Raw genomic sequence first — 27,642 nt, 5'->3', positions numbered from 1 at the left:
CAGTAGGTTGGTTGGCAGTCCAGGTTTATTTCTTAGGATTGTGCAGATTAAGACTATTTTCTCTCTCAGAAGCTCTTATGCAAGTGAATAAGAGGTATTACATCTCATGCCTGGGTAAAAAAAAAGTAGAGGAAGTCAATGAGCCCACATATCCCACAGGGATCTGATAGGTTCAAGGTTGTTGTCTCTTTGGCTCGCTGGTCTATTCAGCTTGTCATCAAAGTGGAGCGCTCTGCTTATCTGGTGAAACCTCGAGAGGGACATAGTGGCCCTAAAAACTGCACTGCCATTTTGAACGTCCCACAGGGAGCTTGTGGACTCACCTCTGGGTCTGTAGAACACAGGCAAAATTAGCAGGCCCATGTAGGCTCTGACATTCATCGGTCCACATGGTCATGCTGACAAGTGAATTAGTCATCTACTCCACAAAAAACTTCACTCCAGAGTTCACATTCTGGACCCTCACAATGGCATGACGTGTCGGCCCCGAAGTCACGCCTCAGGCATGCTGCAGAAATAGTTGTCGCTGCATTGGTGGAAAACCACACTTGGCCATTTCTTCCAATCCAACCCAATCCAGGATCCTCAGAATCTTCCTCACCTTCAGTCAGGTGCTGCAACAAAATCTGGACCTGACTCTCCTAAATCAGTGGTGTCAGGGGGAGATGTTTCCTGCAGCTTGCTGGGGTCGGGTTTTATAAATTTGTCCAAAACATCTGCAGAAGTGAAGGGTCTCATGTTGCTTGCTGCTTTTCTTACTATATATTATTTTTGTTAATGTAAACTTTAATAGTTCTGAGAGCTGAGGTGCATATTTTCTGATTTTGACAGTGGTCAAAGGTCACCCACTCTCTCTCACTCTCTCTCTCTCTCTCTCACACAAACTCACACACACTATTATATTCACACTATTATAAAATGCACGATTATATCATGTCATGGCAGTTACAGTTAATGAGGAAAAACATCTACAATAAGTGTGTGCAAAAAACTGATGCTGCAAAAACAATTAATCAAAGATTATTAATAAGTTTTGAGGAAATAATAAGCTTTGTGGGAATAAGCTTATTATACTGCCTTCTTGCCATCTGCAATATTATTAAAACAATATAAATGTTGATTTACACAATTTACATCTTGCATAATTGAATGCTTTATTTATTTATTTTTTACAGAAAGAAACAATCCAACATGAGTGAATTTGTTTAAAGGTGAAATCACGCATTCACTCCTCCACAAGCAGCTTCTATAAACATTATAATGTCCAAAATAAAGGTAGTTAAACTCAATATGTGGCTTTTGCATTTTTTAAAGTGCACTTTTATACATAAACACCCTGAATTAGAGTTTTATATATTTATGATCAGAAAAACGGCTTATTCACATTTTTTTTTATCCGATTAATCAGAAAAATAATCGTTAGTTGCAGCACTAATTTATATTCACTCGTTTATTTGTACTTGTTTTGTTTTTTTGTGATTGTTCGGTTGTTTTGTCTTTATGTAAAAGTCTAACGAGGGACGAAAGCCACAAACCAGCTTTATGCTACATGCACTATGTACATGACATCAGTGTGTAATAATTTCTAGCGTATTGTCCGTAAATAAACAAACAAATAGAAATAAAATAAAAACATACAGATACATACATTTAAAATTACCAAAAAATATTAGGAAATTGAAGCTAAACTTTTTGTTATGAATTTGACTTGAACATAGATTCTGTTTTGACACAAACAAATGATTCATACAATCGTCATAAAAAATCATCATAAAAGTTAGACCAAAAGTATTAGGACACCCCAGTCTATTCTGCTTGTCACAGATCATCACGAGTTAATCAGAAGCAAATAAAATAAAATAAAATAAAGGTAAAGTCGAGAAGCTTTGGCATGAGAGTCACTACTTCAGCAGTCTCCTGAATATTGTCCTTCATTTTATTCATTTTTTCTCTCTCTCTCTCTCTCTCTCTCTCTCTCTCGCTGTTATTTTAAACATTTATCACAATCATGAGGAACGCGGCCTGGAAACATCTCTGTAGCTTTACCTTCATTCTAGAAACATCCTACATTCTACATATTCTGCAAACAGAATTACTGAAGTTCAGGGAGAAATGAAATCTGACTCCTCAGTTATAATTTTATTAAACACTTTTACATGCAGTTCATTTTCAATCACAAAACCTCATAACTGTGTTATAACCCATCCAGAATCCAGCGTATAGAGGTTGAGTGAATGTGGTTTGGACTCTGTGGAGGAGCCTCATCGTATCAGAGATGCTGTAGAAGGACAGAGTTCCTGCACTGTGATCGACATACACTCCTATTCTGGAGGACGCTGGACCTCGGAGTGCAGTTTTAATGTTGTTGTGCCAGAAAGAGACAGAGGAAGAAGAACACACCAGACTCCAGGACTGACTGTTGCATCCAAACCCACACTCATCACCTTCTCCTTTCCTGCTGATCTCTTTATATGAGACTGATATGTACACAACACTGCTCCACTTCACCTCCCAGTAACAGCGTCCACACACACTCTCTTTACACAACACCTGAGACCAGGAGTCAAATCTCTCTGGATGATCAGAGTATCGCTGTTTTGTATCACTGCGTGTCACGACTCTGTTCTTCTCAGACAGAATGAGTTGAGGATGTGCTGTGTTGGGATCCAGAGTCAGATAACAGAAATCTAGAACAATAAAATGTGCACAGGTTTGATGTTATTCACAGGATTTATAATAAGTGTGTGTGAGACACCTGTGTGTGTTTCTGTTCTCCTAATGCTGCTCTACATGAACTATTTTAAATATTACACATCATCAGTCATCAGGGAGAAATGGATCAGATTTAGATCAACAATACAGACATATTTACACTCTGTGTGTGTGTGTGTGTGTGTGTGTGTGTGTGTGTGTGTGTGTGTGTGTGTGTTACACCTACACTGCAGAAAATCTGCTCTGCTCTTTGGTTTTGAGAAAATCATCTGAACTGCTGCAGCTGTTGAGACACAGAGACAAAATGGAGACTGAAAAATGATGTGGAAACATTTTACATGAAAGTTGTGATATTGGGAAAGTTTATAGGACTGTGGTGAGACCTGAGATGTTGTATAGTTTAGAGACATTGGCATTGAGTAAAAGACAGGCGGTGGAGCTGGAGGTAGCAGAGCTGAAGAGTTTATTAGAGGGACAGCACATGTAGGACTTTTTGGAGACAAGGTGAGGGAGGTGAGATTGAGATGGTTTGGACATGTGCAGAGGAGGGACATGGGGTATATCAGTCGGAGAATGCTGAGGATGGAGCCACCAGGAAGGAGGAAAAGAGGAAGACCAAGGAGGAGGATTATGGATGGGGTGAGGGAGGACTCTTTACTGTGATACACAACAAATAAATAATTTCCAACACAACTATTTGTTTACCTTGTGGACGGATTTTGTTGAATTCCTCCTGACAGATCTCCTCGACTCGTTTTTTCAGATCTGAGACAGATTTCCTCACTCCATCAAATGAGAGATGTTGGTTGACAGTGAAGCTGGGTGAGTCGTCACATCCAGGAGAAACACAGAGAGACGGGAAACTCTACAGAGAGGAAACACATCATAGAGAAGGAGAAAAGTGGAGGAGAGAAACGAATGAATCTCAGACTGAATCAGATCAAAGACACACTTGTGATCTCACACAGGAACATTTATTGTTGCTGTAATGAGCTTTTAGGAGGAAACTTTGTGAGGAACAGTGCCCTCTGTAGATCAGACAGTGAGTGTTACCCGGAGGAAGTGGATGTGATCAGGTGTGTGTGAAAGCTGCTCCAGATCACTGACTCTCCTCTGAAGATCAGTGATCTCCTGCTCCAGATGTTTCAGGTGTTGTTCAGCTCGACTCAGATCAGCTTTTTCCTGAAATCTGATCAGCTCCGTCACCTCCGAGCACCTTTTCACCAGGGAGCTGATCACCTCATTAAAGATCTTCTCATTATCATCTACTGCTGCCTGTGAACGCTTCTGTTAGAACACACACACACACACACACTTAGTTTTTTTATAGTCTCCCTCTAGTGTGTGTGTGTGTGTGTGTGTGTGTGTGTGTGTGTGTGTGTGTGTGTGTGTGTGTGTGTGTTCATTCCTAACCTTTATAGTATCAACAGTCTGTTTCAGCTCCTGCACCTTCTTCTGCTTCTCCTGGATCCTCTGCTGGGATTTAATCTGCTCCTCCTTTAGTTCATTCTGAGACCAAATAAAATACATTTTAAATAGATTTTATTGTGTTCTACAGAATTATAGTCGTCTTCTTCTTTCGGCTGCTCACATTAGGGGCGCCACAACAGATCATCGGTCTCCATACCACCCTGTATTCTACATCCGCCTCTTTCACACCAACTACCTGCATGTCTTCCCTCACCACATCCATGAACCTCCTCCTTGGCCTTCCTCTTTTCCTCCTTCCTGGTGGCTCCATCCTCAGCATTCTCCTACCAATATAACTCATGTCCCTCCTCTGCACATGTCCAAACCATCTCAATCTCGCCTCCCTCACCTTGTCTCCAAAACGTCCAACATGCGCTGTCCCTCTAATAAACTAATTTCTTATCCTGTCCATCATCGTCACTCCCAACGAAAACCTCAACATCTTCAGCTCTGCTACCTCCAGCTCCACCTCCTGTCTTTTACTCAATGCCACTGTCTCTAAACCATAAAACATCTCAGGTCTCACCACAGTCCTATAAACTTTCCCTTTCACTCTCACAGATACTCTTCTATCACAAATCACTCCTGTCATCTTCTCCACTCACTCCACCCTGCCGGCACTCTTTTCTTCACTTCTCTAACACACTCTCCATTACTTTGCACTGTTGACCCCAGGTACCTGAACTCCACCTTCTCCACCTCTTCTCCCTGCAACTGCACCCCTCCACTGCCCTCCCTCTCATTCACACACATGTACTCTGTCTTACTCCTACTGACTTTCATTCCCCTTCTCACCTGCTCCCTACTCTCACCACAAATCACAATATCATCCGCAAATGTGGTAGCTGGGGGAAATAGTGATGGATAGATGGTTTGGTAGTGACTGAATGGTGTGTCGTTGTATTAATGTTGTCTGACAATCGATCATTCGATTGCTTCTGTCTTGGCTGAAGTGTTCACCTGAGTGGGGAGGGGGCGTGCTGCTCAAACAATACACTGACAGTGGTGAAGCAGCAGCAGCTCCGTGTCACTTGTTTTTATTTCACATTTATCTCCCCTCATCAGGTATGGGAAAAACATTTTTAAAGTTTAAAATGTGTTTTTTTGCATGTTGTGGTTGTTTTAAAGATTGTAGATGACACTATTTAGAGTGTTTGGGTTCTTGTTGTTATCAGCGTGGAAGTTTGTTTTGTATGTGTTTGTTGCAGCTCTCATACTAGTCATGGAGACCATGCGGTCTCACAAATAGCATGGTATGAGTTAATTGCTAAGTGTAATGTGTTTTTCTTTTTTCATAAAAATGCAACAGTTGTGTTTGTACTGACATGTGTATATATTTATATATTGTACTTTCTTAAAGTTATATAATTTATTTGAATATAAAAAATAATATTGTTCTCATTTGTTATAAAGAATAAAAAACAATACACTGACAGTGGTGAAGCCGCAGCAGCTCCGTGTCACTTGTTTTTATTTCACATTTATCTCCCCTCATCAGGCGGTGAGGGTACTACACAAACATCACTGTCCACTGAGACTCCTGTCTGACCTCGTCCGTCAACCTGTCCATCACCACTGCAAACAGGAAAGGGCTCAGGGCTGATCCTTGATGCAATCCAACCTTTACCTTGAACCAGTCTGTTGTTCGTACTGCACACTTCACTGCTGTCACACTGTCCTCATACATGTCCTGCACCACCCTCACATACGTCTCTGACAAACCAGACTTCCTCATACAATACCACAACTCCTTTTTTCACCCTGTTGTATGCTTTCCCTAAATCCACAAACACACAATGCAACTCCTTCTGACCTTCTCTATACTTCTCCAATGCTCTTCCTCAGCATGAAACCACACTGCTGCTCACAGATGGTCACCTCTTCTCTCAGCCTGGCTTCCACTACTCTTTCCCATAACTTCATGGTGTGACTGATCAACTTGATTCCCCTGTAGTTACAGCAGGTCTGCACATCTTCTTTATTCTTAAAGATTGGTACCAGCACACTCTCACATTCTCTCTCTCTCTCATTTTCCTCATTCAACAGCTGCTCAAAATACTCCCTCCACCTTCTCAGCACACTTTCCTCGTCCATCTCCATCCTTTATTGCTTTAACTTGCAGCACATTCTTCCCAGCTCGGTCCCTCTGCCTGGCCAATCGGTACAAATCCTTTTCTCCTTCCTTCCTCTCCTATAGCTCCTCATATGCCTTTTCCTTGCCTTTCACCACTGGCAGTGTTTGTGAATTATTGATGGTGTAAAACTGGACACATCACTATTAAAGAGCAGATCTGCTGTAAGGACATTGAGCTGTTAGCCGCTAGAATGAGGCCGTACTATCTGCCCAGGGAATTCTCGCATGTTATCACAATAGCTGCGTATATTCCCCCCTCTGCTGACGGTGAATCGGCATGCGATGTCCTGCATTCTGTTGTTAACAGACTGTTAACACAGAGCCCAAATGCCCTTCTCATTATCTCTGGAGATTTTAATCATTCCCCTCCATCCTCCACTCTGCCCACATTCACTCAGTATGTTTCATGCCACACTAGAGACAATAAAACACTGGATTTATTTTATGCAAACTCAAAGGAGGCTTATACATCAGCACCCCTCCCCCCCTTGGGAAGATCGAATCACAACCTGGTTCATCTCCTACCTGTGTACAAACCCCTTGTATGCAGGCAACCAGCTACCTCCCGCACAGTGACGACATGGTCTGATAAGACCAGTGAGGCTCTGAAAGACTGTTTTGAAACAACTATGTTGGAGGAATTGTACAATCTACATGGGGAGGATATTGACAATTTAACAGACTGTATTACAGCCTATCAACTTCTGTGTAGAGAATACTGTAACCACCAGGACTGTACAGTGTTTTTCCAACAACAAACCGTGGATTAACCCTGATATAAAGACTCTCCTTAAAGAGAAGTAGATGGTGTTTAAATCAGGAAACAAGGAAGAGCTGAAAACTGTCCAGAGAGAACTGAGAAAGAAGATCAGGGAATGAAAAGCATGCTACAGGAGGAAGATGGAGGATCAGCTGCAGCAGAACAACGTCAGCGGTGTGTGGAAGGGGCTCAAAACCATCACTGGTCATAAGGAGTCCAGCTCTCAGGCTGAGGGTGACCAGAAGTGGGTGAATGATCTGAATCTATTCTTTAACAGATTTGATCAGCTACCCTCCCCTGCCCCCATCCAGTCCCCCCTGCTGCAATCCCCCTTCTCTGCTATCACAGCAAGCAGCTCCAGCCCCATCTCTCTCTGTACTGCTATCAGCTCACAGTCAATACACAACACACCTAACTTCCAACCAATACACACCAATGCCCCTCACAGAAGCCCAATTGAGAATGGAGCTCAGGAAGATCAAAGCGAGGAAGGCTGCGGGCCCACACGGCATCAGCTCCAGGCTACTTAAGACCTGTGCAGACCAGCTGTGCGGCATATTGCTGTACATGTTTGACCTGAGCCTGAGGCTGGGAAAGGTGCCACAGATATGGAAAGCATCCTGCGCCGTGCCTGTTCCAAAGACATTGCGCCCAAAAGACTTCAAAGACTATCGACCAGTAGCACTGACCTCAGTAGATCTGATGAAGACATTGGAGAGGCTGGTGCACACTGATCTCTGACCTCTGGTGAGCCCATAAATAGATCCACTTCAGTTTGCCTACCAACCTGGCATTGGAGTGGAAGACGCAGTCATCTTCCTCCTAAATCGGGCTATTTCACACCTGGAAAAGGCTGGGAGCACTGTGAGAGTCATGTTTTTTGATGACTCTCTAGTGCTTTTAACACCATCCAACCTGCGATCCTGAGGGATAGGATGGTGTACATGGGAGTGGACCATCATCTGTCTGCCTGGATACTGGACTACCTCACAGACAGACCCCAGTATGTGAGGACTCGTGACTGTGAGTCTGCCATGATTGTCTGCAACACTGGAGCCCTAAAGGGAACAGTTCTATCCCCGTTTCTCTTCACCGTCTACACTGCAGACTTCATGTTCAGCTCAGCAACCTGTCACCTACAGAAGTTCTCTGATGACTCTGCCATCGTCGGTCTGATCACGGATGATGATGACAGGGAGTACAGAGGACTTATACAGAACTTTGTGGACTGGTGCCAACGGAGCTGCCCCCAGATACAGTGCCCTCCACAATTATTGGCACCCCTGTTTAAGATGTGGTCGTGGACTTCTAAAAATTCTCCTTTTTTTTAAAACAACATAGAACCCAAATGCAAAAAAAGAGAAAAATCCAACCTTTCATTTAAGTACATAACTTTGGTGGTAAAAAAAATCATACATTTAGAAAAAAAAAAACTTGAAATCATGTGTCCCACAATTATTGGCACCTAACAATTCCTCTGAAAAATGTAATTGTTTTTTATATATATATATATATATATATATATATATATATATATATATATATATATATATATATATATATATATTTCTGTAGTTGCTAAGGTTGGTCAGGGTATCTAGGGACTTTTAATTAGTAATTCATGATTTTCTGTTTCCCTGGGGTATAAATATGACGTGACACAGAGGCCTAATTCTCTTACCCATTTGTCAACATGGCAAAAACAAGAGAACACACCATTCAAGTAAGGCAGATGTGTGTCGACCTTCATAAGTCAGGCAATGGCTACAAGAAAATAGCCACTCGCCTTAACTTGCGGTATCTACAGTCAGAGGAATCATTAAGAAGTTTAAAACAACTGGAACAGTGACAAACAAGGCTGGAAGAGGTCCCAAGTTTATCTTGCCACAACGCACAGTGAGGAGGATGGTAAGAGAAGTAAAAAAAATTCCCAAGCTCACCGTCACAGAATTGCATCAAAGAGTGGCATCTTGGGGTCACAGAGTCTCCAAAACAACCATCAGACGCTCTCTACATGCCAACAAGCTGTTTGGGAGGCATGCAAGGAAAAAGCCTTTTCTCACTAACACTCACAAACGTAAACGTCTGGAGTTTGCTAAGCGGTACTGGGACTTCAACTGGGATCGTGTGCTTTGGTCAGATGAGACTAAGATTGAGCTTTTTGGCAACAAACACTCTAAGTGGGTCTGGCGTAAAACAAAAGATGAGTATGCCGAAAGCACCTCATGCCCACCGTGAAGTATGGTGGAGGATCTGTGATGCTGTGGGCCTGTTTCTCTTCCAAAGGCCCTGGGAACCTTGTTAGGGTGCATGGCATCATGAACGCTTTGAAGTACCAGGATATTTTAAATAAAAACCTGATGGCCTCTGCCAGAAAGCTGAAGATGGGTCGTCATTGGGTCTTTCAGCAGGATAATGATCCAAAACATGTGGCAAAATCTACACAAAAGCGGTTCAGCAGTCACAAACTCAAGGTCCTCCCATGGCCATCTCAGTCCCCAGACCTCAACCCAATCGAAAACCTGTGGGGCGAGCTAAAGAGAAGAGTGCATAAGAGAGGACCCAGGACACTGGATAATCTAGAAAGATTGTGCAAAGAAGAATGGTCAAAAATCCCTCTCTCTGTGTTCTCCAATCTTGTGAAATGTTATAGGAGGAGATTAAGTGCTGTCTTGTTGGCAAAAGGAGGTTGTACAAAGTATTAACATCAGGGTGCCAATAATTGTGGCACATGATTTCAAGTTTTTTTTTTTTTCTAAATGTGTGATTTTTTTACCACCAAAGTAATGTACTTAAATAAAAGGTTGGATTTTTCTCTTTTTTTGCATTTGGGTTCTATGTTGTTTTAAAAAAAAGGAGAATTTTTTGAAGTCCACGACCACATCTTAAACAGGGGTGCCAATAATTGTGGAGGGCACTGTAAATGCGGGAAAAACCAAAGAACTGGTGGTGGATTTCCGTAGGCACAAACAAACTTTATCACCAGTGAACATTCAGGGAAAGGACATTGTGAGAGTGGACTCTTACAAATACCTGGGTGTTCACCTAAACAACAAACTGGACTGGACAAACAACACTGAGGCAATTTACAAGAAAGGGCAGAGCAGACTCTTTCTGCTGAGGAGACTAAGGTCTTTTGGAGTGCAAGGAGAGCTACTGAAGACCTTTTTTACTGAAGACTCTGTGGTGGCCTCAGCCATATTCTATGGAGTGGTCTGCTGGGGCAGCAGCATCTCTACTGCAGACAGGAAGAGACTGGACAAGCTGATCAGGAAGGCCAGCTCAGTCCTGGGGATTCCTCTGGACACTGTACAGGAGGTGGGAGAAAGGAGGACGGTAGCAAAACTATCATCATTGCTGGAGAACGCCTCTCACCCCCTGTATGTAACCATTACATCGTTGAGCAGCTCCTTCAGTAATAGACTGTTACATCCTAAGTGTCTAAAGTAGCGTTATAGAAGGTCTTTTCTCCCTGCTGCTATTAGACTTTACAATCAAAGCTGCTCCCAGTAAAACCAGTTACAAAAATACAACACTGTTATTACTTTTTAGCAGTGCAATATCATTACCTGTGTGCGATATTACATGCAACATGTGAAATATTACCTGCAATATGTGCAATACCACCTGTGTGAAAATACTACCTGCAATGAGTACTTTTTCCTTCCCTTATTGTATTTATACAATGTACTGTGTATATACTGTATATTATAGTATGTGTATATTCTTTTTATATATTTGCATTTATTATTCTTTTTTTTATTTTTATTTCTTTCCTTTGCTGCTGTAACAAAGAAATTTCCCCACTGTAGGACGAATAAAGGTATATCTTATCTTATCTTATCTTATCTTACAGTAGAAACAGAATTTGTGTAAATTCATAAATTAATGTTCAGATCTCACCTGTTTTTTACTTCTTTCTGCAGTAGTTGAAACTGTATCATGGCCTTTATGTTTATCCATCATACACAAGTAACAGATGAAGCTTTGGTCAGTACGGCAGTAGATCTCCATCAGTTTGTTGTGCTGAGAGCAGATCTTCTCTTGGAGATCTACACAGGCTTCAACTAATTTGTGCTTCTTAAAAGCCTGAGACTGATAGTGAGGTTTAAGATGTTCTTCACAATACGAGGCCAGACACACCAGACAGGACTTGACAGCTTTGTGTTTTCCCTCAGTGCAGAAATCACAGTCCACATCTGCAGGTCCAGTGTAACAGTGAGCAGGAGAAGCAGCTTGGAGTTCAGTCTTCTTCAGTTTCTCCACCACTTCAGCCAGCATGTTGTTCCTGCGTAGAACAGGCCTCGGAGTGAAAGTTTCTCTACACTGGGGGCAGCTGTAGATGCTCTTCATGTCCTCCTGATTCCAGCAGCTATTAATACACACCTTACAGTAACTGTGACCACAAGGAATAGCTACAGGATCCTTCAGGAGATCCAGACACACTGCACAGATGAACTGATCCTGATTTACTGAAATACTGGCTTCTGCCATTTTCCTGCTGTGTGTGTGTGTGTGTGTCTGTGTGTGTGTGTGTGAGAGAGAGAGAGAGAGAGAGAGAGAGAGAGAGAGAGAGAGAGAGGGGGCTACAAGTTCTGAGTTTCGTTTCCTCTGAAATGAACTTCCTGTTATGTGTTATAGTGTGACACACAGAGTGGGCGTGGCTTTAAACACAGAGAGTTCAGGCTTGTAAGGAACATTGTAGTTTTACACCTGGAGATACTTTCTGATCTAAACAGTCCAATCCAATGCAGTCTGATTTGTTCTTTGTTGTGAATTTGACTGTGGGTTTAATAATAACAGAAATATAAAACTGACAGCATTCAGACGCTTCACTCAGCACATCATGTCTTTGTAGGTGTAATGCTACAAATTCACCACATCTGCATTCGAGGATCTTCTCCGTTTGCTCTCTGCAGTGTCTACAACATCTGTCATGTGAATTAGGGAATGTCACTGTACAGCTGTTTTCAGAGAGAATACATTTGGATTGAAATCCAGGCTCTGACTAGACCTCTCATGAACATTCACACACTTTCATCAGCACAGTGTACTGGGTGTGTTTCGGCTCTTTGTCATGTTGGAAGGTGAAAATTGTCTCCTGTCTGAGATCTTATTTTCCTCAAGCTCATCTCATACCTTCAATCTGGTAATCTTTTCCTAAATCCTGAGAAGTCTCAGAGCCACTGCTGCTGGGAAAAAGGATTAGGAAGGAGGAAGTGAAAGCAGCTATTAAGAGCATGAATAGAGGAAAGTCAGTTGGCCCAGATGACATACCAGTAGAAGCATGGAGATGTTTAAGAATAAAGGAGATGTGCGGACCTGCAGTAACTACAGGGGAATAAAGTTGATCAGTCACACCATGAAGTTATGGGAAAGAGTAGTGGAAGCCAGGCTGAGAGAAGAGGTAACCATCTGTGAGCAGCAGTGTGGTTTCATGCTGAGGAAGAGCATTGGAGAAGTATAGAGAAGGTCAGAAGGAGTTGCATTGTGTGTTTTTCGATTTAGAGAAAGCATACGACAGGGTGGAGAGAGGAGTTGTGGTGTTGTATGAGGAAGTCTGGTTTGTCAGAGACGTATGTGAGGGTGGTGCAGGACATATATGAGGACATTGTGACAGCAGTGAAGTGTGCAGTAGGAATGACAGACTGGTTCAAGGTGGAGGATGGACTGCATCAAGGATTGGCACTGAGCCCTTTCCTGTTTGCAGTGGTGATGGACAGGTTGATGGACCAGGTCAGACAGGGGTCTCAGTGGACTGTGATGTTTGTGGATGATATTGTGATTTATGATGAGAGTAGTTTGAGCAGGTGGAGAAGAGCCTGGAGAGGTGGAGGTATACGCTGGAGAGAAGGGGAATGAAAGTCAGTAGGAGTAAGACAGAGTACATGTGTGTGAATGAGAGGGAGGGCAGTGGAGTGGTGTGGTTGCAGGGAGAAGAGGTGGACAAGGTTGAGGACATTAGGTACCTGTGGTCAACAGTGCAAAAATAATGGAGATAATAATGGTCTCCCTACCCCCCTGTCCTCTACATATGTGGATCACGAATTAAAAATCCGAAAGGGGCATAGTGGCCTTGAAAAAACTGCACTGCCACTTCGAATGTCCCACAGGGAGCTCGTGGACTCACCTCCGGGCCTGTAGACCCTGGACAAAATCAGTAGTCCCATGTAGGCTCTGACATCTGTCGGTCCACATGGTTGCTCAGCATGACAAGTGAATTATTAAATCTCCTCCAAAAAAAACTTTAATCCAGAGTTCACATTCTGGACCCTCACAATGGCATAACGTGTCGGCCCTGAAGTCACGCCTCAGGCATGCTGCAGAAAGAGTTGTCTCTGCGTTGGTGGAAAACCACACTTGGCCATTTCTTCCAATCCAACCCGCTCCAGGATCCTCTGAATCTTCCTCACCTTCAGCCAGGTGCTGCAACAAAATCTGGATGTGACTCTCCTGAGTCGGTGGTGTCAGGGGGGAGATGTTTCCTGCAGCTTGCTGAGGTCGGGCTTTAAAAATTTGTCTAAAACCTCTGCAGAAGTGAAGGGTCTCATGTTGCTTGCTGCTTTTCTCACTATCAAATGACCTGCAGGATGACATGCAGGTGCATAAATAATAATAATATTATTTTTGTTAATGTAAACTTTAATAGTTCTGAGAGCTGAGGTGCATATTTTCAGATTTTGACACATTAAGGTCAGTGCTTAAAGGTCACCCACTCTCTCTCTCTCTCTCTCTCTCTCTCTCTCTCTCACACACACACACACACACACACACACACACACACACACACACACACACACACTATTATATTCTGATATACTCCATTGAAAACTGCATAGAGCCAGAAACTAAGCTTTCTATGCACGGTGCTATTTTATGGTGTTTTGGCGCCACCTGGTAGCCAACAGTACAAATTACAAATTTAACCTTTTTCAAAAAGGGGCACTACTAACTTTAAAAAATGCACGATTATATCATGTTATGCCAGTTACAGTTAATAAGAAAAAAACATGCACACAATAGGTGTGAGAGAAACAAAAAGTTGATGCTGCAATAACAATGCATCAAAGCTTATTAATAATATTTAACTGGAATAATAAGTAAATCAGCACAAAGCTAAATAAAATAAAAAATAAACGATTCACTAATTCAGAAGTCTCCTGAATATTATCCTCCATTCATTTCTCTCTCTCTCTCTCTCTCTCTCTCTCTCTCTCTCTCTCTTTCTGTTATTTTAAACCATTATCACAACCGTGAGAAACATCTCTGGACATTTACCTTCATTCTAGAACAGAGATGTTAAAAGTCCACACATTCTTCACTCAGTAGAAGTGCAGATACTGAGGTTTTAAAAGATTCTGGTAAAAGTTGAAGTTCTGACTGCACTTTTTCACTCAGGTTAAAGTAAAGAAGTTTGGGCTCCGACATGTTCTTCAGTAAGAACTAGTGATTATTACTGCCTGTTTTAGTGTCACGCTGTAACTGAACCTCACATCAGATTAATATCAGGGCTGTTAATCAATTCAAATATTTAATCACGATTAATGGCATGACCATCGTGGGTTCACTCAACATTAAACGAAACTTAATTTGTAAATTTTTATCTGTTCTAAATGTACCTTAATTTAATACTTTTCAAGTTTAGATACTCTACTTAATATGAAAAAAAATATATTTTGGTGGAGTTTATTTGTATTCATATATATATATATATATATATATATATATATATATATATATATACACAGTATATATGAGTAAAAAAAGAACAAACAACAAACAACAAACGTGTGTCGCTTTGAAGATTTTAATTTATATTTTTTATAAAAATGCTCAAACTGAAATGCGCTCATTAATAAAATGAATGTTGTTAAAATGAATTTTCGTTAACACGTTTTTTGACAGCCCTATTTAATGTTGTTCTCTAATAAATGTATTCAGACTGAAGAGCCACCATATAGAACAAAAGCAGAGAAAAGATGATGATGATCAGGAATGTCTCTGTTCTCAGTCATGTTCTCATCACTGACTCCCTCTGTCTCATTCACTTTAACCCCAGACTTCTTACTGCCTTCTGCCTGCTCATTGTGAGCTTCAGAAACTAGTCTACATCTGTTGTGTGAGAGAGACAGGAAATTACAAGAAATATGTTGATGGACTGAAAACGGCACAATGAGAAAAATAAATATTGACATTTCACCAAATAAATTAAAACTAAAGTAACGAGGTTTTAAAATGTAAGAAGTAAAAAGTACCAATATTTGTGTCAAAATGTATTGAGTGAAAGTTAAAAGTTGTAGAAGTAAAATACTGATACCAGAAAAATCTACTTAACTACAGTAACAAAGGATTTGTACTTCATTACTTCCCTCCTCTATTCTAGAAAAATTCTACAGATTCTTTACATGCAGTTCATTTTCAATCACAAAACCTCATAACTGTGTTATAATCTATCCAGAATCCAGCGTATAGAGGTTGAGTGAATGTGGCGTGGACTCTGTGGAGGAGCCTCATCGTATCAGAGACGCTGTAGAAGGACAGAGTTCCTGCACTGTGATCCACATACACTCCTATTCTGGAGGACGCTGGACCTCGAGTGCAGTTTTAATGTTGTTGTGCCAGAAAGAGACAGAGGAAGAAGAACACACCAGACTCCAGGACTGACTGTTGTGTCCAAACAAATGCTCAAAACCCCGTCCGTTCCTGCTGATCTCTTTATATGAGACTGATATGTCCACACCACGACCGCTCCACTCCACCTCCCAGTAACAGAGTCCACACACACTCTCTTTACACAACACCTGAGGCCTGTAGTCAAATCTCTCTGGATGATCAGAGTATCGCTGTTTTGTATCACTGCGTGTCACGACTCTGTTCTTCTCAGACAGAATGAGTTGAGGATGTGCTGTGTTGGGATCCAGAGTCAGATAACAGAAATCTAGAACAATAAAATGTGCACAGGTTTGATGTTAATCACAGGATTTATAATAAGTGTGTGTGAGACACCTGTGTGTGTTTCTGTTCTCCTAATGCTGCTCTACATGAACTATTTTAAATATTACACATCATCAGTCATCAGGGAGACATGGATCAGATTTAGATCAACAATACAGACATATTTACACTCTGTGTGTGTGTGTGTGTGTGTGTGTGTGTGTGTGTGTTACACTTACACTGCAGAAAATCTGCTCTGCTCTTTGGTTCTGAGGGTAAAATCATCTGAACTGCTGCAGCTGTGGAGACACAGAGACAAAATGGAGACTAAAAAATATGTGGAAACATTTTACATCATAAATATGAAAGTTGTGATATTGTGATTTGTGGTGAGAGTAGGGAGCAGGTGGAGAAGAGCCTGGAGGAGGAGTTCAGGTACCTGGGGTCAACAGTGCAGAGTAGTCAAGTCAAGTCAAGTCAAGTCAAGTCAAGTTTATTTGTATAGCGCTTTTCACAACAGACATTGTCTCAAAGCAGCTTTACACAAATCAACAGTGAAGGTGAATGGTGTGAATTTGTCCCTGATGAGCAGCCGTGGCGACTGTGGCAAGGAAAAACTCCTTTAGATGTTATGAGGAAGAAACCTTGAGAGGAACCAGACTCAAAAAGGGAACCCATCCTCATCTGGGTGACATCAAGAGTTTGATCATAAATCTTTAAAACAATAAAGAACACTGGACAGTGAGAACTAACATGATTATTGGAGTATAAGATTATAAGTGATGTTCTTTCTGCAGTCTTATACAGTCTATATGGTTAGTAGCTCCGAGTTTTATGAGCTCAGCATTTGTGGTCACCACAGATCCAGCATCAGCTTCTCCATGCCAGAGCCTTTAAACACTCCAGGAGGTCCAATGTCAAAACTCCACACATGTAGCGGGATCCAAATGGCACTGGTACGTCTCTAGATGGTTCGGGATGTTTGTGAGTTCGGCATCTACTTCTTCAAAGGTCCGTAATCATCACGAGGTGGGAGGTGACTGGAGCTGGCCAAACCTCAGGGTGTCTCGGGATGGGGAGAGAAAGAGAAGCAGTGGAGAGGAATTAGCGTAGCTGCTGTTCATGATGATATTAACAGCACAAGTTGATAATGTGCATGTGATCAGATGTTCTGGAGCACAAGGTTATGATGTGATGTGTGTTATGTGTAGGCTTTGCTAAAAAGATATGTTTTTAATCTACACTTAAACTGGGTGAGTGTGTCTGAGCCCCGAACACCGTCAGGAAGACTATTCCAGAGTTTAGGAGCTAAATGTGAAAATGCTCTACCACCTTTAGTGGACTTTGCTATTCTAGGAACTACTAGAAGCCCAGAGTTTTGAGATCTCAGGAGCGTGGCGGATTGTAGCGTGTTAAAAGACTGGATAGATACATGGAGCCAAACCATTTAGTGCTTTATAAGTGAGAAGTAATAGTTTGTAGTCTATTCGAAACTTAACAGGAAGCCAATGTAGGGACGATAAGATCGGGGTTATGTGATCATATTTTTTGACCTTGTAAGAACTCTGGCTGCTGCATTCTGGACTAACTGAAGCTTGTTTATTAATGATGCAGGACATCCACCTAGTAATGCATTACAGTAGTCTATTCTGGAGGTCATGAGCATGGACGAGCTTCTCTGCATCAGATATAGACAACATATTTCTTAGCTTAGAAATATTTCTAAGGTGAAAGAAGGCTGTTTTTGTAACTTGATTGATGTGATTTTTGAAAGACAAGTCGCTGTCTAAAATAACACCCAGGTCTTTTACCGTTGAACTAGTGGTTACAGAACATCCGTCTAAATGCAGGTTGAGATGCTGGAGCGTCTGTATACTAGTTTTGGGCCGATGAGCAAAATCTCAGTCTTATCAGAATTTAAAAGTAGAAAGTTATGGGTCATCCAATCTCTTAGTTCTTTAACACACTCAGTTATCCGGGTTAATTGAGCTGTATCGCCTGGTTTAGATGAGATATATAGCTGAGTATCATCAGCATAACAATGGAAGCTAATTCCATGCCTTCTAATAATATTTCCTAACGGAAGCATGTATATTGTGAAGAGCAGGGTCCTAGAACTGAACCTTGCGGCACGCCATAATTTACTTGCATTAGCCTGGATAGCTCTCCATTTAAATCTACGAAATAGTAACGATCGGACAGGTAGGATTTAAACCAGCTTAATGCCTGTCCCTGAATGCCGATGTAATTTTGTAAGCGATCTAGGAGGAGATCATGGTCTATAGTGTCGAATGCAGCACTAAGATCTAGTAAAACCAACAGCGAAATGAAGCCTTGGTCTGAAGCTAAAAACAGGTCATTAGTTATTTTAACTAGAGCAGTTTCTGTGCTATGATGGGGCCTGAAACCTGACTGAAATTCTTCAAAGATATTGTTCTCTTGCAGGTGGGAACATAACTGTGCAGCGACAATCTTTTCTAAAATCTTAGACATAAATGGGAGATTTGAAATTGGTCTGTAATTTGATAACGTGTTTGGATCCAGATTAGGTTTTTTAATGAGGGGCTTAATAACTGCTAATTTGAGGGATTTAGGGACGTGACCTAAAGATAGTGAGGAGTTAATAATATTCAGAAGAGGTTCACCAGTTGTATATAACACTTCCTTCAGTAATTTAGTAGGAATTGGATCTAACTGACATGTTGTCGATTTAGCTTTGGCAATAACATTATACAGCTCTTCCTGTCCTGTACATGTAAAATAGTGGAGTTGTGGAGTTGAAGGTAACACTGTCTCAGGAGATGGTCTCAGAGGTTGAACTGCCACAATTGTTTTTCTAATGTTATCTATTTTTTCAGTGAAGAAATTCAAAAAGTCCTCACTACTAAACTGTGATGGAACACAATTTTCAGAGCCCTGATTTGTAGTTAGTTTAGCTACAGTACTGAAAAGGAACCTGGGATGGTTTTTGTTGTTTTCTATAAGTTTGCTCAGGTGTTCAGCTCTAGCAGCTTTTAGCGCCCGTCTGTAGTTGAGCATACTGTCTTTATACGCGATTCTAAAATACCTCCAATTTAGTTTTCCTCCATTTTCTCTCCAGATTACGGGCTGTTCTCTTGAGGGCATGCGTATGACTATTATATACAGGTGCTTGTTCTCTAACCTTTTTTAACCGGATAGGGGCAACGGTGTCTAATGTGCTAGTGAGGATAAGGTCTATGTTCTTAGTTATCTCATAAAGATTATTAGTAGTTATGGGTTTAGTGAGAAATTGAGATAAATCAGGCAGGTTATTTATGAATCTGTCCTTAGTGGCCTTAGAGTAATGGAGTGTGTGTTAGAGAAGTGAAGAAAAGAGTGCAGGCAGGATGGAGTGGGTGGAGAAGAGTGATAGCAGGAGTGATTTGTAATAGAAGAGTATCTGCGTTCAAATTTGTACAGTTTTGTTTTTTTTTCTCTCTCTTCGCTTAAAAATCTCAAAATATAATTTTGATTTCTTGCATTGTCTATTTTCCTTCGGCTCCATTTCTTCTCTTTTTTTCTTTTGGAAGAGCGCTTTATTCCCTGTTTGAAAGCAGTGAGTGTGAGACCATTCCCATCAGAGCTACGAACAAACACTACAGTAACCACATTAAGGTACGTAATTTTTCTGCTATGGCGAACATCCAGCTCATTCGGTGTGTAAAGTGTGACATGTTTACTCAGTCTTTCTCCCTTTGCTAGCGATAATTTTATTTGTGAGAAGTGTAAGTTAGTTTGCTCTTTGACGGAGAAGATCTTAGCATCCAGAGCATAGAGAGAAGAAGTGAGTGCAAGAGCAGTCCAGGTTCTGCAGGAGAACGTCTGGATGCCCTAGGTGGAGTTAGCATTTCCGGACTCCAGCATTAGAGCCCTCGCAGCGAGGCGAGAGGTTGATGACTCGGCGGCATACTCGTAAAGCCAAAGCTAGTGCTAATGATTGCCCACGGGAGCACCATTCCTCTCTGCTTCATGTGTCCAAAAGGTTTGCTCTTCTCAGTGAAGCACCTGCTGAGAAACCTGAAAGAACTGTTAGGGCGGCATGGTATCCATGCCACTCAAGAAGGTGCTGCTCTAATTTCTTGTAGTATAGGTCATAGTCTCGGAACAGCACCAGTTAACCAGTGACTGTCCAGAGCCAAGGCCAGGGAGCAGCCTGTCAGCTAAACCCACCGTCTGCTAGCTGCACAGAGTCCTCACTCAGGATTCACCATATTGAGACTGTGTCTGTCCCCCGAGCAAAACCAAAGTAGAAATTCTCAGAAAGTCTGTTTAAGTAACCTGATTAACATTAAATTAAATAGGACTTAATGCACAGCAGCACCTCTGATCCAAAGATAGGATTGTTGAATATTAGATCTCTCACATCAAAAGCACTGACTATAAACTAAATAATAAAAAAATAAATTAGTCATAATTCCACAGTCTGAAGCTATTTCAGATCATTACCTCATCTTTTTTAAATCTGTCTCAGTCACTGCATTAGTTCCTTGCTACGTTACAGTGTTAAGCACATTCACGTCAAGTTTTATCAATAATCTTAATCAATAGATCTCCGTCTGACCCTGCAGAGCTCGACTGGCCCACTGAATGTCCAGAATCAACATTCCGTTAAACTTTAGATGAAAGAGCTCCCCTTAAAACCAAAATGATCAGAGAGAAAAAATCAGCACGGTGGTATAATTATTATATGCGCACCTTAAAACAGACCTCTCGGAAATTACAACGTAAATGGCGTCAAAACAAATGAACAGTATTTCAAATAGCATGAAAGGAGAATCTCCTAAATTATAGAAAATCTCTTAGTGCTGCTGATCAGCATATTTCTCCTCACTCATAGAAAATAATGAGCAGAATCCTAGGTTTTTCTATCTCTAATGTAATATATACATGTATGTATATATATATATATATATATATATATATATATATATATATATATATATATATATATATATATATACTGTAATTTCCGGACTATAAAGCGCACCCATATATAAGCCGCACCCACTGAATTTGACAAAGATTTTTAATTTAAACATACATAAGCCGCACCTGTCTAAAAGCTGCAGGTGTCTACATTGAAACTAATGAACTTTACACAGGTTTTAATGACAGTGTCTGTTACACAGGTGAATTATGTTGTGGCTCCTTTAGGAGCATAGCGGTATTTTGGGAATAGCCTGCTGCCGCATTTTCCCGCTATTACTGCATGTGTGCAAGACCGAGGATTATGTCCTTATTATTTTCTGATGCTGATTTCGAAGTTTTTTTGACTAACCCGTATCGCTGTTGCCAAGAAAAATAAAAAACACGAGTTTTGGAAACCTGTCTGTGCTTATATGATTTCTGTTGTAACTGGAGTTAGCGAGCTCTCCCTTCACCCAGACTCAACTCGTTACAACGGCTTGTATCTAAACAGAAGCCTACCAAGAAAGTCATTGTTCACTGTCTTCCTCCTTCCTTTCACAACTATTTCTCTCGAGAGTTTATCTTTTGACATCGTCGTGCGTTTAAATTTTTAGAACCCATTGTGGCCCGTGAGTCAAAAAGTTTGCCCATCCCTGAGCTGTTTCTGTTTCAGCATGTACGGCTGTCAAAGAGCTTGGTGGAATTACTGACCCGAGTCTTTCTTTTGAGGCTCACGTGAATAATATTACCAGGATCGCCTTCTTTCACCTGAGAAATATTGCTAAAATTAGAAATATGATGTTGTTACAGGATGCAGAAACACTAGTTGATGTTTTTGTTACTTCTAGATTAGACTACTGTAACGCTTTACTGTCTGGGTGTTGGAGGAAGTGCAGAAATAAGCTTCAGTTAGTTCAGAATGCAGCAGCAAGAGTCCTCACTAGATCTAGAAAATATGAGCACATTAGCCCTGTTTTAATCATCTACACTGCTCCCAATTACATCTCACACTGATTATAAAATACTACTACTGAGGTATAAAGCACTTAACGCTCTCCGCAGTATCCGAGTGAACTTCTGTACCAGTATGATCCTCCACGCCTACTTTGATCAAAAGGTGCAGGCTATTTGTTGGTACCTCAAATAATAAAGACTACAGCAGGGGGCAGATATTTCTCTTATAAACCCCACAGTTATAAGGTCAAGGCTGAACACATTTATTTAGTGGAGTCTTTGGTCAGTAGGTGTTTGTGAGGTAAAGGAGCAGATCTGGAGGGATCATGGATATGGAGTGTTTGGTAAACTGGCATATTTGGATGCTGTCGTCTCCTCACTCTCCCACATTCACTCTGGTTTGTTGATGGTGTTGTGGTGGGTCTTTTATCCCAGAGATCCCTCATGTTGGTGTTACCTTCTGGTTCTCCCTTTTAGTTATGCTGCCACAGCGAGTCTTGCTGGAGTCCCAACTGCACAATGACATTACATTTCATAGAACAATAAGGACACAATAATCCATATTATTCTCTTCCTGTCACCCTCTTCTCTCTCTCTCTCTCTCTCTCTCGGTCGAGTTAAACATGCTCTGAGGTTCCAGTGACCACTGTTCCTGCCCCTCTCCCCTCCGTGGATCTTCCCACTTTATTTAAATAAAATAAAAAAGTAAAAATTAAGGATTTTATGGATTCATTTATTCTTTCACAGTCTCCTGAATATTGTCCTCCATTTTATTAATCTCTCTCTCTCTCTCTCTCTCTCTCTCTGTTTCTCTCTTTCTGTCGAGTTAAACATGCTCCCAAGGTTCCAGTGACCACTGTTCCTGCTTCTCTCCCCTCCTTGTATCTGCCCACTTTGTCCTGGTCTGCCTCTGGATAGTGTTCTCTTTCAACTGGAGGCGACTCTTTGCAGCTGGGGACGGTTTCCCATCAATGCCCTGGGGATCCATGAAATTCCGGAGTAAGAACTGGAGCTTTGAGGATGGATTTGGACTGTAGTTTATGTCAACAGCCTGCTACACTGACTCAGGACTACAGTTTGCTTCTGACCATCATCAGTGCACCTCAACATAGTTTATCTGTAATAAATGGACATTCGGTGCATCCCAGATGAGGATGGGTTTCCTGTTGAGTCTGGTTCCTCTCAAGGTTTCTTCCTTATACATCTCGGGTAGTTTTTCCTTCACCACAGTCACCACTGACTTGTTCATCAGGGACAAACTTACACTTATAAAGAACATCTTCATTTTTATCACCACATTATCTGTGTAAAGCTGCTCGGAGACGATGTTCATTATTAAAAGCTCAATACAAATAACCATGAATTTTATTTAATTGCAAGAGTGAAAGGGAAAGTTTATAGGACTGTGGTGAGACCTGAGATGTTGTATGGTTTAGAGACAGTGGCATTGAGTAAAAGACAGAGCTGAAGATGTTGAGATGTTCATTGGGAGTGATGATGATGGACAGGATTAGAAATGATTTTATTAGAGGGACAGCGCATGTAGGATGTTCTGGAGTCAAGGTGAGGGAGGTGAGATTGAGATAGTTTGGACATGTGGAGAGGAGGGACATGGGGTATGGGATAGAAGAATACTGAGGATGAAGCCATCAGGGCTAGGAAAAGAGGATTTATGGATGTGGTGAGGGAAGACATGCAGGTAGTTGGTTTGAAAGAGGCAGATGTAGAGGACAGGGGAGATTGGAGACGGATGATCTGCTGTGGCGACCCCTAATGGAAGAAAGCCGGAGGAAGAAGTAGTAATATGAAATTTTGAAGGAAACTTTCCAGATTGTAATTGAAACATCAACTATGATATTCTAGATTAGTTCTTCTGTTGGAAACCTCTGTTGAAAGATTTATGATCAAACTCTTGATGTCACCCAAACGAGGATGGGTTCCCCTTTTGAGTCTGGTTCCTCTCAAGGTTTCTTCCTCATAACATCTAAGGGAGTTTTTCCTTGCCACAGTCGCCACGGCTGCTCATCAGGGATAAACACAGACCATTCACCTTCACTGTGGATTTCTGTAAAGCTGCTTTGAGACAATGTCTGTTGTAAAAAGCGCAATAGAAATAAACTTGACTTGACTTCTTCTGACAGTCTGGTGAGTTTATCTTGATGTAATTCCATTTTTTGGTCCCCTGCCACTTCCCACCCAACACACAGCTCTACTTATATGACAGTTATCATCTGGGGAGAGGAAACACTAATAGCTGCTTCCTCAGAGACATGAGAATCCAGACAACTGCATATTTACAATCTGCTGCTCATGCTGTCTCACAAGGCAGTGGAATACACTCAGAGGAGAACGCTATCTACCTTCTTCTGCATATGTGACCTCCACTTATTCCTGTTCCATGAAATTTCTCTCCCTCTTTACTGTGATACACAACAAATAAATCATTTCCAACACAACTGTTTGTTTACCTTGTGGACGGATTTTGTTGAATTTCTCCTGACAGATTTCCTCGACTCGTTTTTTCAGATCTGAGACAGATTTCCTCACTCCATCAAATGAGAGATGTTGATTGACAGTGAAGCTGGGTGAGTCGTCACATCCAGGAGAAATACAGAGAGACGGGAAACTCTACAGAGAGGAAACACATCATAGAGAAGGAGAAAAGTGGAGGAGAGAAACAAATGAATCTCAGACTGAATCAGACCAAAGACACACTTGTGATCTCAGACAGGAACATTTATTTTTGCTGTAATGAGCTTTTAGGAGGAAACTTTGTGAGGAACAGCGCCCTCTGTAGATCAGACAGTGAGTGTTACCCGGAGGAAGTGGATGTGATCAGGTATGTGTGAAAGCTGCTCCAGATCACTGACTCTCCTCTGAAGATCAGTGATCTCCTGCTCCAGATGTTTCAGGTGTTGTTCAGCTCGACTCAGATCAGCTTTTTCCTGAACTCTGATCATCTCCGTCACCTCCGAGCGCCTTTTCACCAGGGAGCTGATCATCTCATTAAAGATCTTCTCATTATCATCTACTGCTGCCTGTGAACGCATCTGTTAGAACACACACAGACACACATCTTTATAATGAGTCTATAGTGTGTGTGTGTGTCTGTGTGTGTGTGTGTGTGTGTGTGTGTTCATTGCTCACCTTTATTATATCAACAGTCTGTTTAAGCTCCTGCACCTTCTTCTGCTTCTCCTGGATCTTCTGCTGGGATTTAATCTGCTCCTCCTTTAGTTCATTCTGAGACCAAATAAAATACATTTCAGATAGATTTTATTGTGTTCTACAGAATGATAGTAAAAGTTCTTAATATTGTCTCTAGAACTAATTCTGCTAAAAGGAGAATTAAAGTATAAAAGTTCTAATAAACTACATTCTTCAGCAGGTGTCACATGATCTCTTTGGTTTTGGGTGAAAACGGCACCTGGTTGAAATGTCACTGTTTTTCCTGTTACAGAAACTTTAAGGTAGAAAGTCTAACAGCATCACTTACTATTTGATTGAGATGCAGGTTCTCAGATATGATCTTTCTCTATAGTGTGTGTCTGTGTGCATTTATAAATAGATCTGATCTCTCATATATATCTCAAATATCATCTGTTGATTTGTGCACTTTAGCTGTAAAAAGCTGTATGAAGGTTGTTTAAAGTACACTGACTGCTCGCCCGTGTTTAACACGTATTTACACACGATCCTCTAACAGTAAATACAAATTCACCTCAGAACCGAGTAAATCCACTGAACAGAATTTACAGTAGAAACAGAATTTGTGTGAATTCATAAATTAATGTTCAGATCTCACCTGTTTTTTACTTCTTTCTGCAGTAGTTGAAACTGTATCATGGCCTTTATGTTCATCCGTCATACACAAGTAACAGATGAAGCTTTGGTCAGTACGGCAGTAGATCTCCATCAGTTTGTCGTGCTGAGAGCAGATCTTCTCTTGGAGATCAACACAGGCTTCAACTAACTTGTGCTTCTTAAAAGCCTGAGACTGATAGTGAGGTTTAAGATGATCTTCACAATACGAGGCCAGACACACCAGACAGGACTTGACGGCTTTGAGTTTTCTCCCGGTGCAGGAATCACAGTCCACATCTCCAGGTCCAGTGTAACAGTGAGCAGCAGAAGCAGCTTGGAGTTCAGTGTTCTTCAGTTTCTCCACCACTTCAGCCAGAATGTTGTTCCTGCATAGAACAGGCCTTGGAGTAAAAGTTTCTCTACACTGAGGGCAGCTGTAGATGCTCTTCATGTCCTCCTGATTCCAGCAGCCATTAATACACACCTTACAGAAACTGTGTCCACAAGGAATAGTCACTGGATCCTTCAGGAGATCCAGACACACTGCACAGATGAACTGATCCGGATTTACTGAAATTCTGGCTTCTGCCATTTTGCTGCTGCTGCTGTTGCTGTGTGTGTGTGTGTGTGTGTGTGTGTGTGTGTGTGTGTGTGTGTGTGTGTGTGAGAAAGAGAGAGAGAGGGGCTACAAGTTCTGAGTCTCATTTTCTTTGGAATGAACTTCCTGTTGTGTGTGTTATAGTGTAACACACAGAGTGGGCGTGGCTTTAAACACAAGAGAGTTCAGGCTTGTAAGGAACAGAGTAGTCCAGAGTTTTGTTTTTGTTCATCATTGATGAATATGTGTGTGTGTGTGTGTGTGTGTGTGTGTGTGTGTGTGTGTGTGTGTGTGTGTGTGTGTGTGTGATTCCAGTCCCTTCATGTTGAGGAGTCTGATGGCTTGTGAAAAGAAACTGTTTCACAGTCTAGATGTGAGGCTTGAATGCTTCTGTACCTCTTTCCACAAGACGGGAGAGTGGAGAGTGTGTGAGATGTGTGTGTGTGTGTGTGTGTGTGTGTGTGTGTGTGTGTGTGTGTGTGAATGAGGGGTGTGTGTCTGGTCAGCCACAATGCTGGTGGCTTTATGGATTCAGCATGTGGTGTGAATGTCCATTATGGAAGGAAGAAAGACGGCAATGATCATCTCAGCCGTCCTCACTATCCGCTGTAAGGTTTGTGATCAGAGACGGTGCAGTTCCTAAACCATGCAGCTGCTCAAGATGCTCACGATGGTCCCTCTGTAGACAGTTGTGAGGATGTGTGAGGGAAGCTGTGTCTTCCTCAGCTTTCTCAGAAATTTAGAGATACTGCTGGGCTTTCCTTGTTTCAGAGCCGTTGTTGAGGGACCAGGAGATGTTCTCTGCCAAATGACCTCCAAGCAATTTGGTTCTCTCCACAATCCCCATGGAAAAGCCATTGATGTTCATCAGGAAGTGGTTATTTTGTGTCCTCCTAATGTCAACAAATATCTCCTGTGTTGTGTTTATATTCAGAGACAGGATCTTGGCTTTACACCAGTCCGTTAAGCTCTGCACCCCCTCTCTGTATGCTGACTCATCATTCAAAACCTCACAGTGGGAACAGCCTTCCAAGTTCAGTACTCAGACATTTGTTAAATCAAACCTTAATCAGTAGGTGTTTGTGAGGTAAAGGAGCAGATCTGGAGGGATCATGGATATGGAGTGTTTGGTGAACTGGGATATTTGGATGCTGTCGTCTCCTCACTCTCACATGTTCACTCAGGTTTGTTGATGGTGGTGTGGTGGGTCGTCTCTTATCCCAGAGATCCTCATGTCTGTGTTTCCTTCTGCTTCTCCCTTTTAGTTCTGCTGCTACAGTAAGTCTTGTTCCTACTTTCACTCTGATCACTGTACAGTGTCTTTACCTTTTATACAACAATAAGGAG

At 41.6% G+C, this 27,642-nt stretch overlaps 2 protein-coding genes across 2 annotated transcripts; both read right to left on the bottom strand.

Moving 5' to 3' along the window:
- Window positions 1–1,134: 1,134 nt before the first annotated feature.
- LOC124394212 (E3 ubiquitin/ISG15 ligase TRIM25-like) lies at window positions 1,135–11,622 on the bottom strand. The gene is made up of 6 exons (XM_046862347.1): window positions 10,980–11,622; window positions 4,126–4,221; window positions 3,766–3,999; window positions 3,418–3,577; window positions 2,939–2,995; window positions 1,135–2,687 (listed from the first exon to the last, which is right to left on the bottom strand). The coding sequence occupies exons 1-6, from the start codon at window positions 11,568–11,570 to the stop codon at window positions 2,170–2,172; spliced, it is 1,656 nt and encodes a 551-aa protein (XP_046718303.1). The 5' UTR covers window positions 11,571–11,622; the 3' UTR covers window positions 1,135–2,169.
- A 3,725-nt stretch (window positions 11,623–15,347) lies between these two features.
- Window positions 15,348–26,364, bottom strand: LOC124394211 (tripartite motif-containing protein 16-like). The gene is given in 7 exon segments (XM_046862346.1): window positions 15,348–15,661; window positions 15,664–16,014; window positions 16,250–16,309; window positions 24,362–24,521; window positions 24,710–24,943; window positions 25,041–25,136; window positions 25,699–26,364. Coding segments are annotated over 7 exon segments (1,659 nt in total). The 5' UTR covers window positions 26,290–26,364; the 3' UTR covers window positions 15,348–15,494.
- Between the last annotated feature and the right edge of the window lie 1,278 nt (window positions 26,365–27,642).

The sequence above is a fragment of the Silurus meridionalis genome, chromosome 12, assembly GCF_014805685.1.
Source record: "Silurus meridionalis isolate SWU-2019-XX chromosome 12, ASM1480568v1, whole genome shotgun sequence".
NCBI classification, from domain to species: domain Eukaryota; kingdom Metazoa; phylum Chordata; class Actinopteri; order Siluriformes; family Siluridae; genus Silurus; species Silurus meridionalis.
The sequence above is the reverse complement of the archived record's forward strand: the minus strand, read 5'-3'. Positions and strand labels throughout refer to the sequence as shown.

Bases quoted from the DNA above. Each gene is read 5' to 3' on its own strand.
- LOC124394212 (XM_046862347.1), bottom strand. From the start codon at position 11,570: ATGGCAGAAGCCAGTATTTCAGTAAATCAGGATCAGTTCATCTGTGCA. The intron at 3,578-3,765 runs GTAACACTCACT...TCCTCTCTGTAG, and splicing joins ATCACATCCACTTCCTCCGG to AGTTTCCCGTCTCTCTGTGT. The intron at 2,688-2,938 runs GTAGGTGTAACA...TTATTGTTCTAG, and splicing joins CAGAGCAGATTTTCTGCAGT to ATTTCTGTTATCTGACTCTG.